The sequence below is a fragment of the Perognathus longimembris genome, chromosome 7, assembly GCF_023159225.1.
Source record: "Perognathus longimembris pacificus isolate PPM17 chromosome 7, ASM2315922v1, whole genome shotgun sequence".
In the NCBI taxonomy this organism is placed as follows: Eukaryota; Metazoa; Chordata; class Mammalia; order Rodentia; family Heteromyidae; genus Perognathus; species Perognathus longimembris.
In genome coordinates, this window is record NC_063167.1 from 5010769 (window position 1) to 5024360 (window position 13592).

The following is a 13592-nucleotide window of genomic DNA, read 5'->3' on the forward strand; positions in this document are numbered from 1 at the left end:
TAAATCTCCAAACTATTCATCCAACCACACAAAGTAAAAGAAAAAAAAAGGTCGCTGGGTTCTGAGAGAACTATGTGGCCAAAGTGGATCTGAGATACCCTTCCAGTTCTTTGCTAACATTTTACCTATTAATTTTACATTTTATGAGTGAATGGTTAAAAAGAAAAGGGACAGAGAAAATAAATGACAGGATATTTGCCCAAACACGATACTAAAAGACTCAACACACCATTATTCTCTCGGGTTCCATAGGTTAATGCCTAAGAGCCATTCAACTGAACCTCCATAAACAGTTGGTTTCCATAATCACAGTCACCATTTCCACCTCAGTAGGCAGCAGTATTCAATGAGAAGCCAGATTTAGCTCCTGCATAGTAAGTACCAGAACTGAAGGTACTAGGAGAGTTGTTGCTGTCCACACCCCAGAGGCACCCTCCTCTGACATAACTGTGTGGAATGAACTGGTAAGTACAACTGCGCTAGAGATGTGGCTTAGAGGCAAAGCACTTGCCTAGAGAGCATGCCTGATGTCTCATTCAAGTCCCACAGCAAAGTACATCAACACAGGCAAACATAAATACTATCTTAAAACACTTTTGGTAAATGTCATCTCAACTGAATTTTGAAAACGATCCTAAGGGTTACAAATGATCACCCCATTTTACAGACACAGAAAGTAAAGGACACAAATGGAATGATCTGCCTCTGGCCCACAGAAAGTGAGTGGCAAACAAGGCAAGGACTATCATTTTGCACTGAGCAACCCTAAAGTTGAACAAGCCTTGTATGAGGATATGTTAGCTAGCACCTATCAAACAAACTCTCACGCAGAGAACCATCATTTCTGAAAAAACAACTTTGAAGCTCGTTAGGATTTGACCTCCACTTCCGTGCACAGCTCAAAGCAGATGGCATAGTTCAAAGAGACCGTCAAGTACTATAGTTACTGGTAAGGCCAAGAATAGAACACAGGTCTGCTGACCCTTGCTCTGATGCCCAATCAGGCGTATTCTTTTGGATGTGAATACCCTTATGATGTTTCAAGTCACTTGAGAATAGTAAAGAAATGAGTTCACAATTCTGGTACACAGAACGTGGGAGGCATCTAGGTAACAGGGACTTGCTATAAAAAGGGGCAAAGCCATTAGATTTCTACCAAGGAAGTTTTTGAACCAAGAATGGTGGTACCTGCAAATTTCTTCATCTTCTATGACAAAAATAAAAAGCGACCTTTTCCCTCCCCTCCCTGAAGGCTGTGAATGATTAGCCTGGCTATGCTGATAACTAAGGAAAATACCACAAGTGCCTCTCCTAGCCGATTAAAATGCTTACAGATTTACCCAACTGCCAAATTCCTCCAAAACAATCAAGAAAGCAGGTACTATGAATGTGCAGAAAAACTACACGGTTGCAAACCGCAGTCCTCTTTACTCCAATGAGAGTGCCCTGATGGAGAGGCTGGAAATAGTCAGGGCACCATGCCAGGGGAGCAGGAATGGCCATGGCAGAGGAGTGACGGGACAGTCTTGGGAAAGAGGACCCATGAGCCAGCTCACAAGGCCAGTGCACCAGATCTACAGCAGAGAATAGGCAGGTTGTTGTTCATTGAGTCAGACACCATAGATAAGAAAGGGCAACTGAGGGTGAGAGAACAGATGAGAAGAAACTGTCTAATTTTTAAGTAGAAAAAAACAGATTTTTTTTTTTTTTTTGGCCAGTCCTGGGCCTTGGACTCAGGGCCTGAGCACTGTCCCTGGCTTCTTTTTGCTCAAGGCTAACACTCTGCCACTGAGCCACAGCGCCACCTCTGGCCATTTTCTATATATGTGGTGCTGGGGAATTGAACCCAGGGCCTCATGTATACAGGGCAAGCACTCTTGCCACTAGGCCATATCCCCAGCCCGAAAAAAACAGATTACAAGTGTCTAAACTAGGCTAAAGGCAGCACCGATCTGTTTCCAGTAAAGGGATGGCTAAGGGCTATGGAAGTTGGCATTTCCAAATGGGAGAAAGTAGACCTTGGGCTACAGGCTGGTGGTGCAAGCCTGTAATCAAAAGGGATCTGAAAACAGCAGTGGTTCAAAGCCAGCCCAGGCAATTAAGTCCATGAGACTCTTTATCTCCAATAAAATAGCAGAAAAGCCAGAAGTAGAGCTCTGACTTAAGTGGTAGAATGCTATCGCTGAGCAAAAAAAGCTCAGGGACAGAGCACAAGCCCTGAGGGATCAAGCCTCAGGACTGCCCCCCTCCCCCGCTAAAAAGTAGACTTTTAATTTAATACCCAATCATGCCATCGTAAGTTTATTTTAAAAACAGAAGGACTCCTCGAGTCAAGATTTTCATAGTTCATAACTGCTGAAAGAACAAGGAGATAAAGCTTGAGTTGAGGTTACAATCTGGCCAAAAAAACAACTTTAGAACAAATCTATCCACTGATTGTTTTTTTCAGCCAAACCAAATCTCCTACACTTGGGCCAAAGCATTTTAATTTTCATGTATGGGCCAATTTTAATATTTTTAAGTATGGACCAATCTTAAGTAGTTAAGACTTCCAGAAAATTTAAGAGCATTTACTTCTCTGTTCCACATTAAATACCTCTTTACAATCTGTTCTGAAAGAAGAATAAGTTGATTTTATATAGAGCATATAGTTTATATGATTTATATAGATCAGTTCCATAATATATTTTGCTTTAATATTCATAGTTTTCTGTCTCTAACCATTCTCAATGACCCATCTCAGCATATTTGGATGCATAATAGACATTAAAATTTAATCTAATTACCATTGATTGATGCAAGCCATCAGTTCATACTAGACTTTACTTGAAATCTTAGAATCCATTTCTGTTATGTTATCTCTGTCCTTAAGGTACTACATGTTAAGAGTCCAGAAAAACAGTTCAGTTTTTGTTATTTTTTGTGTCCTTCTTGAGACTTGAACTCTGGGCCTGGGGGCTGTCCCTGAGCTTTTGTGCACAAGGCTAGCGCTCTATCACTTGGGCCACAGCTCTACTAACAAGCCTTCATTAGAGATAAGCCTCATGGACTTTCCCTGCCTGAGCTGACTTTGCACCACTATCCTCAGATCTCAGCTTCCTGAGTAGATAGGATTACAGGTGTGAGTGACCTGCCTCTAGTTTTTACAGTTCAGTGTTTTGTTTTGCTTCATTTTTAAAGATAAATCAAAATTAAAGAAGCAATCAGTAAGTGCCATCCAACAGAAAACAAAATTGGAAACCAACAGGAAAATTCCCATCCAGTGCTATAATGGATATTCTCCCCTTCTACTTCCTTAAAAAAAAAAAAAAAAAGCCCCCAAATGTGAGCAGATTAAATATCAATTCGAACCCTCTCTCTCAGTCCGGGGAGGAATGCTTCCGGCTGAGGGGCAGGCCGGCAGGCCTGCTGAAGTGGGTGGTCCCACGCCCTCCCCCACTGTCCCCACACTTCCTGTAAGAAGAGCTGCCGGCGGGCAGTTGCAGGTAAAGGAGAGGCACCTCTCCAGCTTTATCTTCGTAGAATTTCACTCTGAACTTGCCTCAGCAAACCCACTTCAAGTTTATCACCCCCAGCTTCGTGAAATCAAACAATTATTTTTGAAAGTACCAGTGAAGCAATTTACAAAAACCCTTGTCTCTATCAGTCCGATGGAAAGTGCAAACTTTCAGAGCTAGACCATCAAAGATTTAAAACTACACTTCAGAATTAAAGAGGAAAACCCCAATAGAAATCAAAGTGGAGTGAGCCACAGACCGGAGTCTCCATTCTATCATGTGGCTTTCGTCAGTCACCACCAGATCTGAACTGCCTTTAAAACGACATTTCCTATTTCGGCCCCCGGATTTCACAGGAAGGAGAGGCTAGCTCTCCAAGGCCTTCCCCCCGACGAGCTGCTGCTCCGGGCCGGGGCAGGCGTGTCCCGTCGCCCTCGCCACCGCGGGGCAGCGAGCGGCATTCCGGAGGCGGCCTGGGTCTGCGCCCCGCTCCGCGGCGCCCCGCTCCGCTCCGCCCCGCGCGGCCGCAGGAAACCATTTCCTAAGCGCAGCGCCGAGCGGCCGCGGGCGCGGGGAGAGCCCGAGTTACATAAAGTCCGGCACTCACCGTCTCCTTATTGGGAAGCAGCTCCTTGCGGATTCGGAAGAAGTTCTTGCCGTACTGCCGGAGTCCCTTCACGAAGCGCTTCTGCAATCACGAGAAACAGGGGCGGCGTGAGCACCAACACCAAAACAGGATGTCACGGCGGCCCCGCGAGCCGCAGTCACCTCCGCGGGAGAGTCGGGCGGGCTGGAGGGGCCTGGACTACAGGAAGGCCCTCCGGGTCGGGTCGGGCCGGCCCCGTCCTCCGCCAGACGCCGCCCGGCCCACGGAGGGATAAACAACAAACATCCCGCGCGGCGATCCCTCCCGCAGCGAACCCCCCGCCCGCCCCGCTCTCACCCCCAGGGCCTGGGAGGGAAGGGGGAGCCGAGCCCGGGCCAGCGCCCCGCTCCAGGGCACCCTGGAGGCGGTGAGGCCCCGTCCCGAAGCTCGGAATTCACCGGGAAGGCGCCGACATCGCGGAGTCCTCCCGGAGCTCCAACCCGCCAGCCAGCTCGTCCTCAAAGCCGCCGCGAATAAAGACCCGCCCGCCCCCTCCCTCCCGCCCGCCCGGCCCCCTCCGGCCCGCGGCCCCCACCCCCCGCCGCGCTCCGCGCCGTCCCGGACGCGCCCCGGCCCGGCACTCTCACTTCGCCCCGCGGGCCCAGCCCCACCTCGCAGCCCGGGCGAGCCGAGCCCGGCCGGCCCCACAGCCACAGGTAAGCGCGTCGCGGGGCCGCGGTCCCTGTCCCCGGCGCCGGCTCCACAAAGCGCAGGGCGGAGGCGGCCGCGGGCGGCTCGGCGTGTGACCGCGGCGGGGCCGCGCGGCGGCGGGGGGCGCGGGACCGGGGCCGCTGCCGCTGCGGGGAGGACGGGAGGAGGCCGAGCACAGCGCAGAGCCCCGCACGGCCGCGGGCGGCTGCAAAAGGCGGCCTGGATCGCGGCGCCGCCCTCCCGACTGGGGCCCCGCGCTCGGCCCCGGCCCCGCCCCCGGCCCGACCCCGCCGGGCGGCCGGAGCCTCCAGCCTGGCCCGGCCTCCCGTCCTCCTGCCAGCAGAAGCACCCAGGCGGCGGAGCCAGAAACTTCCGCCCCGCGGCGGACAGCAGAGAGCTGAGAGAGCGGGGCCGGGGAGAGCGAGGCTCGGTCTCCAGCCAGGCGCCTGGGGAACCCCGCCGCGGGGGCCTTCACGACCCCCCCCCCGTGGCTCCTTCCTACCAGGCCCAGGCTTGGCACCGTGGGGGCGTCCCAGCTGATGAACCACCGCTCCACCGGGCAGAGGGGCCTTAACCTCCACCAGCCCACCGGTCAAAGGAGCCTCCATCTCCACCGGCCCACCAGGCAGAGGGCCTCTCTTCTCCACTTTCAGGGGAGGGCACACGTGGCCTGTGAGACCCATCTGCAGCCTGCTTTTTCACATCTCACCACTTGGTAAGGTGTGACTTTTAATGTGGTCACACGTAGATCAGAGGCACCACACGAAGCATGCCGTCCTCTGGGCTGCAGAAGAGTGACCTGTGTTACTGAACACAGTACTGCCACCATCAACATGCACCTTGCCCACCTGGAGCTCCAGTCTGGCCCAGCACAACCCACAGGTAAACAGAGGGATCTGGGGCCAGGAAGTAAAGGAGGCGGGGAATAAAGGGAGGGTGGAGCTAGGGGGAGGAAGCACTTCCCTCCCTCTGCCCGCTGCAGTCTCAGAAGAAGTAACCAGGAAGAGCCCCAATCTGTCAGGTGGGACAGCCACAATCCAAGTCAGCCAGGAGGGGCTTAGGGAACATTCTAGAAATTGCTAGGCAATAAGGTGTGCAGAAGGCAGGCCCGTGGAGAAGATGAGACAGGTGAGGATCAGGTTGCAGAGAGCAAGATCCAGTTGGAAGGCCAGAAGAAAAGACTGAATCAAGGGCTGCTCCAGTGGCATCAGGGACAGACCAGGTTAAGGCACTAGTGACCCGTGTGACATGAACAGCACCTGAACTCATTCTTGAAGAACTTATGGAGCACCTAGCACTGGAGGGATTCAAAGAAAAAAGTAAAATTAGCCACCGGCCTCATTTGGGGCAGCTAAGAGGCATCACAACAACACAATGTTCTTAGTGCTTGGTCAACATGGAGTAGTGAGAAACAGCTGGTCAGTGCAACAGGGGAGTTCAGGGAAGGAATGGGCTGAAGCGACCTCTTGCAGTGCAGAATACTTTCCCCAAGGCAGGGAGGCCCCTCGGAGGGCACTCTGTGGAGTGCAAAGGTGGAGAGCAGGGGAGTCTAGGCACGGTTGAGGTAGGCCACCTGGCATTCCATCCAATGGTGGAGAAAAGCTAACCTGGACGTGAGGTGACAAGGCAGACATGGACAAACTTAAAGAGTTCTGAAGGGGTTATTTTCCATTTATTATGATGGGATCCTCTGAACATTATTCCACACAATGAGTAAGTATTAAGTACCTGTGATATTACAGTACCCTCCTATCTTTTTATCACAAATCCTGCTAATCTAAGAAGGAAATGCTATTATTATGCCCATGTTATGGACCGAGAAGCTGAGGTACAGCCAGATCACTGTGACTAGATCCTCCAGATCCTCAGTGCAATGTCAGTGTCCAACCCCCAGTGCCCCAGCGTCTCACAGGCTGCCACTTCCTGCAGAGTGCAGCCTGAAGCAATGACTCTGTTTCTGTTATGGCGCCATCACCTCTGACTTCATATTTCCTAGTTGATCCACCCTCCTGCCCATCCTAATGCAGCCCCAGGCCAGGCTCAACTTCTTCCTAGGCCCTAGCTTGTTAGCTAACTAACATCCACACTCTTACAAGCCTGTGTCCAGGACTTTTCCAGAACTATAGATTTTACCGAAAGTCCCACACTATCTCTAGCTCCTAAGAATAGCATTTTGACCTGCAATGTAGTGTTTAAATCCCTAAATTCAAAGCCTTCTAGAATCCAATTCCTACCTACCTGTCCAATTACATGTCCAAATGTGCCAGCTGGCTGGCAGTGTAAGGATCTCCAAGGTTCACCTCAACCCCCCAGGCTCAAATCCATCCCGCTCCAAAGCTACACTTCCCCAACCAGTGTCTTGGCCCATGGGCTGTCTATCTGGCTTCCCCACAGCACTAGGCAAGTGAAATCAACCATGAAATAAGAAGGTCCTGTGGGTGGTCAGAGTGGATCTCTTGGCTCTAACCGTACTCTCCTGGTTTTCTTCTTATCACTTGTGTAATTCTCTACTCCATCTCTGAATTTTATGTGTTTCCCCAAAGTTTGGTTCTAAGCTTTCTGGTCTCCCCTCCCAATATTATTTCTCTGTTCCTCAGCTCTAAATATCACCTAAAATTCTCACCAGTATTTGTAAGGCCAAATCTATAATTGAATCCAATTGAGAACTCTCACTTGACTGTGTTGTAGACATTTCAACTACTTCCAGAAATAGGAATTTGACATCTGGTGGTGTACTCAGACCTACCACAGCCACCCATGTGTATCAGAGACTGCTGTTAAGTGCAAAGCACCATTGGCCCTTCTCTTAAAGGAAGTACAAGCTTCATGTGGCCGGTGCTGTTACTTCTCCATGGAAAGCCACAAGGCCTCAAAACCAGCAAAACATCTGCTTCTCAGACACCAGCCTTTACCTTGTGGTTTACCAGAAATGCAGAGTAGCCTGTAAAATCGAAACAAAGCCAGGCCCCTCTGAGTCGGGAGTGACTGGAAGAGGTCAATACATGGAACTGGCTTCTGAGGCAGAATCCATCTCTCTTGGATGTTTTCAAGACTAATTTAATAATTACCTATTGACTGACAAATAGAATGGTATTGTAAGCCTCTAAATGAAAGTTCATGGACATGGTCTCTTTCTTAACAATTCCACAAGTTAAGCTGGAATTAAACATTTCCAGCATTGAAATTCAAGGTTGTATATAATACTTCAGTGTCCATTAGTGCTGCTGTCCCTGATAGGGTATAAAAATTAGGTGGAATGCCAGGCTGCCAAGGTGAAGGCAAAAGAAGAATGTACGACTTTAAATGGCTCAGAACTGGCTTGGTCCCTGTTCCTGGGACGTGTAGTGAGCCCTTGCACACATGGACCAGCTCAGGGTCTTGGGAACTTGAGTGCTTGATTCTCTGGTGCTCTTCAGGTCCAGCTAACCTGCCTGCGCCTAGAAACATGAAACATCTTTTCTGGTCTTCTCATCACTATAACCAGGCAGGAACCAAATAACATCTATTTATTTATGGCAAGAAGATTATTCTCTATTTTATGTTACAACTTAGTCATGTTTGTGCTCTAAACTTTAGATACATAGTTTTCTATTAGTAAGCTGAAATATCACACATCAGAAGTTAGCTAGAAGAGTCTTTGTTGGTGGTGGTCATGGGGTTTGAACTCAGGGCCTGGGCATTGGGCATTGTTCCTGAACTCTTTTTGCTCAAGGCTGGCGCTCAAGCAGTTGAGCCACAGCTCAACTTCCAATTTTCTGGTGGTTAACTGGAGATAAGCGTCTCATGAATTTTCCTGCCAGGGCTGGCTTTGAACCATGATTCTCAGATCTCAGCCTCCTGAGTAGCTAGGATTACAGGGGTGACCCATCAGTACCTGGCGAAGAAATTTATAATGGAGAAATTCTCTCTTGTGTGCTCCCTGTAAAATGTGCCTGAATTCCAAACTCAGACATCCAAGAGTCTAGTCTCTGTTTCATAAAGAAAATGTCTATTTAGACACATTTACTTTTAAAATGGGAGATATGGGAATAAAAATTACTTCGTGTAGGAATAAAAATTGAGCCCAATGTAATAATATTATCTCTTACTATCAATTCATGTGTTGAGTTCCTCGTGCTGATGCAGAGCCCCCCTCCAGCCCCCAAGTCATGTGCCTGTGAGCCACGAGGGCCTCACTGACCCACCAAGTTCCCTGCCCGGCCAGCAGCCTCCACCGTTCGCCCCACTGGGCAGCACAACCACCAGTGGGGTTGGATGTCCCAATCCGAAAGGGAGGGAAATGCTGCCCAGCACAGAAATGGTGGTTGTACAGAACCCTGTGTAGGGACTACAACTACCTCCACTTGCAGATGGGAAAGACTGCTCTAAGTCCTTGACCCAGAGCAGGAAGGTCACAGTGATCAGTGCAAACAGCAGGGGCAGGGCCTAAGAGTGAAGTCAAGGGTACAGATTGGTGCAATGGGGGACTGTTGCCTAGGTTTATATTTTAACATATTGTTCTCAAAAAAATCTATACTTGGTCAAGTGAAGGCTCTCTTTATTCTTGTCTCAATCACCCCTAGCCACTAGCCATAAAACACCTACCCACATAACTCAAAACAATTACTCTGACTCTTTCAGCTTGGAAGGAGACAGAGTGTGTGAGATCTCTGTAGGGTCAGGTGTCCGCAGTATTCACCCTCAAGCTCCCATCACAGCTCCTGCTGGAGTGATCTTGGGCGCTGGATCTAACCCTCTGCCTATACCAGGGAAGAAAGCAGAAGAGGGGCCAGCTTGCAAAAATGGCTAAAAGATACCTCTGCATTAACCCCTGGCTGAGAGCTTTCAAAATTAACTCCCTCTGGTGAATTTTAACTAGTGTATCACAGTCAGAAACACCCCGTGACTTCTGAAAAGCGATGTCTAGTCAGTCTTCTTACATAACTGTTTAGAAAACACTGTAGGTATTAAAATGAGTCCCACTGTGAAAATGGCTCCTTCTGTTCTACCCTGTTTTCTGCACAGAATTTTCTTAATATCTTACTGGTTCTCTGGGGGGATGGAGTAGCAGGCAGATATGCAAGCAAGCTAGCGTCAGCCCCTCCCCCTCCTTCCTAGTGACACAAATGCAAGGCCATCAGCCAGGCACTAAGAAGGATGCACTGGCAGCTCTCTGGAGGTCTAGAGCAGCAGGAGTGGGGTGAAGGATGAGTGGTCACGTGACTCGTATCCATTCAGCAACTGACTGACAGCCCCTAGGGGTGAGAGCCTACAGTGGCTTATCCATGTTTCCTGTTTCCTACTGATACCCATCACCCCATATCTAAAACATTTCCCTCTGGAGATTTCTGTGCACACTGCCTAGAGACCTATCATTTGGCCTGGGTTTTTAATGTTTACAATTAATGAAAGACTGACTAGTATAAAAGTGTTAATTTTGCAATAAATAGTACCACAACCAATTTGCCTAAGACAGGGTTCTTTTCCTGATTTCTGTCTCTATTTTAAATACATTTTGTACTTACTAGTGTTATTCCAGGCTAAGTTGATAGATGAACTAAACTAGTTTGTGTTTAAGGACAGCAGACAGGATGATATTCTGACTCAGATGCATGACTTTTGTTGATGGTTCTCCATCATATCTCCTGTAGATCTAACACATTATACTAGCTTAGACTTGAACTCACACCTTTTGTTGTTGTTTTTGCCAATCCTGGGGCTTGAACTCAGGGTCTGGGCACTGTCCCTGAGCTGTCCTTTTGCTCAAGGTTAGCACTCTACCACTTGAGCCACAGCACCGCTTCCAGCCTTTTCTGTTTATGTGGTGCTGAGGAATTGAACCCAGGGCTTTGTGCATGCTAGGCAAGCACTCTACCACTAAGCCACATTCCCAGCCCAGGCCCACATTTTTCTTCAGCATAATATCTTCCACAGCCTTGTGTTGTATCCACAGCCTTCCAGCAATCTTGGATGCCACAGAGTTCTAGTATATATTGCCCCCCCCCCTAAAAAAAAAACCAACAGCCTGTTTATGAGCTGCGAAAACCTATCAGTGCTTCTTCCAATTCCTGGGCCCATGTGGACCCCTCCAGTGCCTGCAGTGACAGTGGCAGCCTAGGTAGCACAGATATGCTATCACCATGTACTCTCCAAGACCAGTGCCAAAATTCTATAGGTGATGAAATGAGCAGAGGTGAGTTATCCCACTCCACCCCACAGCTAGTTATTCTCAGGGCCAGAGTTCAAGTCCAGGTCTAAGGAAAAGCCTTGGTAATGATAAGACAGTTGTGTCTGGCACCAAGGGTAGGAGCTCAGTGCTTTGCATGCCCATTCATTTCAGGAGGCCCTACAGGAAGAACAAAGCTTCTTCCCTTTGTCTTTTCCATGTTCACTGGGCTGCAGACACAAATCCAACCTGGGCTTACTTCCTGCAAATGGCACAGCCCTCCCACTCCAACGACCTCAGGCACCTCCCCTCAGTTGCTGAATTCTGTAAAGAACACTCCTGGAATCCATCAGGTACTACATCTCTAAACATCCTATCGTATCCTCGTGCCCTGTAGGGCTCCAGCTCTGCCTCCTTTGCCATATGCATGGCTTGAGGCCATTGCTCACAGATCCATCCATTCTCAGGCCTGCCCAGGACGATCTGGCCTTCGAGTAGGTGTGTGCAGAATTCAGTCCCACCTGCAATTTCTCCTAGCTTCACCCCTCGTGCCCTCTTCACTCCCTGGGAACTACTGCGGCCAGCTGCAGTGGAGCTCAACTAAAAGAAATGCCTGCCATGCTCTCTCCTGGCCTGCATACCTTTCCAGCCCTTCCACCAGTCCCCAGAGCCTCTGCACTTCTTGTCTGAGTCCATTTTTGTGTGGGTGCTTCTCTCTGAGTTTAGGAGGGCTCAGCCAACTGCAGGGCCACATCACTCCACACAATAGCCATATCAATATCCTCTCCAAGTTCAGGGCCTCTCCATACCCTTTCCCTCAGTATCCCAATTCTGGGCATTCTTAACTGGTTCCACTCTTAGTCTGGGAATTACCAACCTCCAAAGCTGGGTTTCCAGCAACCCATTCCATGTTGTATCGAGACTAACTCCTCGGTACCCCAACCTTACTCTAGTCTCTCAGTACTGTTCTTTCTTAAACCATCTTCAACATTTCTTTCTTTTGCCCACACATATCAATTCCACTAATATTTAATGAGTGCTGTTTACAGTGACTTTGCAAAGAATAATGCAGTTTAAATGCTGCCCCTGCCATGAGGCCCGCTCTGCTAACTCTCCCTTCTCTGGACAACAATCATGCTCTTATCTATGCATCTTCCACTGAACTGTGAATTCCTTTGCAGCAACAGCTGAGTGTCTCCTGTCTTATATATCTCATGGTGGTACACACTTGTAATGTCAGCACTTGGGATGCAGAGGCAGGAAGGCAACTCACTTGAGGCCAGCTCCAACTACATAGAGACAAATGAATGTATACATACATAACAATTAAATCTGAAGAAATAAGATACCTAATGGATAGATGAATAGATGGTGGTTTGGGTCCTAGAATTTCCACTCAAAGGCAAATACTATTAGTGAATGTGTGCTACAATGAGAATGTAACTATATATTTATACACATACAAACACACACATGGCCCTACCACAGTAATGGGAATTGAACTCAAGATCTCATGCCCATCTCTACCACTTGAGTCACACTCCCCCGCCCCCCTATCCAGAAAACTAACACTATGTTGGGTTAGTGTTCCTTTTTTTTTTTTTTTGCCAGTCCTGGGGCTTGGACTCAGGGCCTGAGCACTGTAGCACTGTCCCTGGCTTCTTTTTACTCAAGGCCAGCACTCTACCACTTGAGCCACAGCACCATTTCTGGCTTTTTCTATATATGTGGTGCTGACGAATCGAACCCAGGCCTTCATGTATGCAAGGCAAGCACTTTACCACTAGGCCATATACCCAGCCCCTATGTTCCTTTTTTCCAAGAAGGTACAATATCAAATGAAATTTCAAGCTAGAATCTAGATGCAGAAAACCTTTTGTATCTACTTTTACCAGAGGGATTAAAGTGTTTTATACTTCTTAACACTGTAAAGGAATTTATACACATATACATATAAACATATATACAGACACACACATCAACTCTTGAAGTGAAAGCATTTGTCAAAATGTATACTGCCTATTCCTGCTTAATCTTCCCACCCAACAACCTGGTTTAGAGTGCATGACTGTCAGTCACTAACTACCTCTGTGTACTGGTCACCACTGGTCTTCTCCAAGGCTTCAGGTCCCATTGAGCCATTCCTTCACCCTCCTCCTTGAGTTGGTACTGAAGCTTAAACTTGGGGCCTTATGCTTTTGCTCTTGCTTTTTGTTCAAGGCTAGCCACAGCTCCACTTCCAGCTTTTTTGGTGGTTAGTTGGAGGTAAGTCTCATGGACTTCCCTGCCTGGGCTGGCTTTGAACTACAATCTTCAGATGTCAGCTTCCCAAGTAGCTAGGATTACAGGAGTGAGACAGCTCTGGGCCTCTATTATCTTTAATAACTCAACTTGCCAATGACAGTAAAGCAGCACTGCAGTGAGGGAGCTGTGTTCCTGTGTAGAGCCAAGCACGGTAAGTTTTACTTATGGATGAGGAGTATGTATTATTGAAGGCAAAACAAGCCAACAAATGAAAGCATACAATTTCATCCCCCTGCTGCTCTTACATAGTGAGGGCAGCACTCCTTCACAGACAGGAGGGCTTCTGTTTTATCCTCTTTGAGTTCCCCAATTAAAAAGTGGAGCAGGACTGGTGGCATGGTTCAAGTCA

General features: G+C 48.5%; 1 protein-coding gene across 8 annotated transcripts in view; it reads right to left on the reverse strand.

The window, feature by feature from the left end:
• The window catches only part of Rere (arginine-glutamic acid dipeptide repeats), a 370202-nt gene that overhangs the window by 49609 nt on the left and 307001 nt on the right, over positions 1-13592 (reverse strand). For 4 of the 8 annotated variants that reach the window (XM_048350176.1, XM_048350173.1, XM_048350174.1 and 1 more), the window contains one exon: positions 4105-4185. In XM_048350176.1, coding sequence (XP_048206133.1) covers positions 4105-4185 — 81 coding nt within the window. Of the gene's footprint in view, positions 1-4104; positions 4186-4441; positions 4493-4541; positions 4602-4730; positions 4957-13592 lie in introns of those variants that run through there. The other 4 variants (XM_048350178.1, XM_048350177.1, XM_048350180.1 and 1 more) reach the window with 4 other exon arrangements.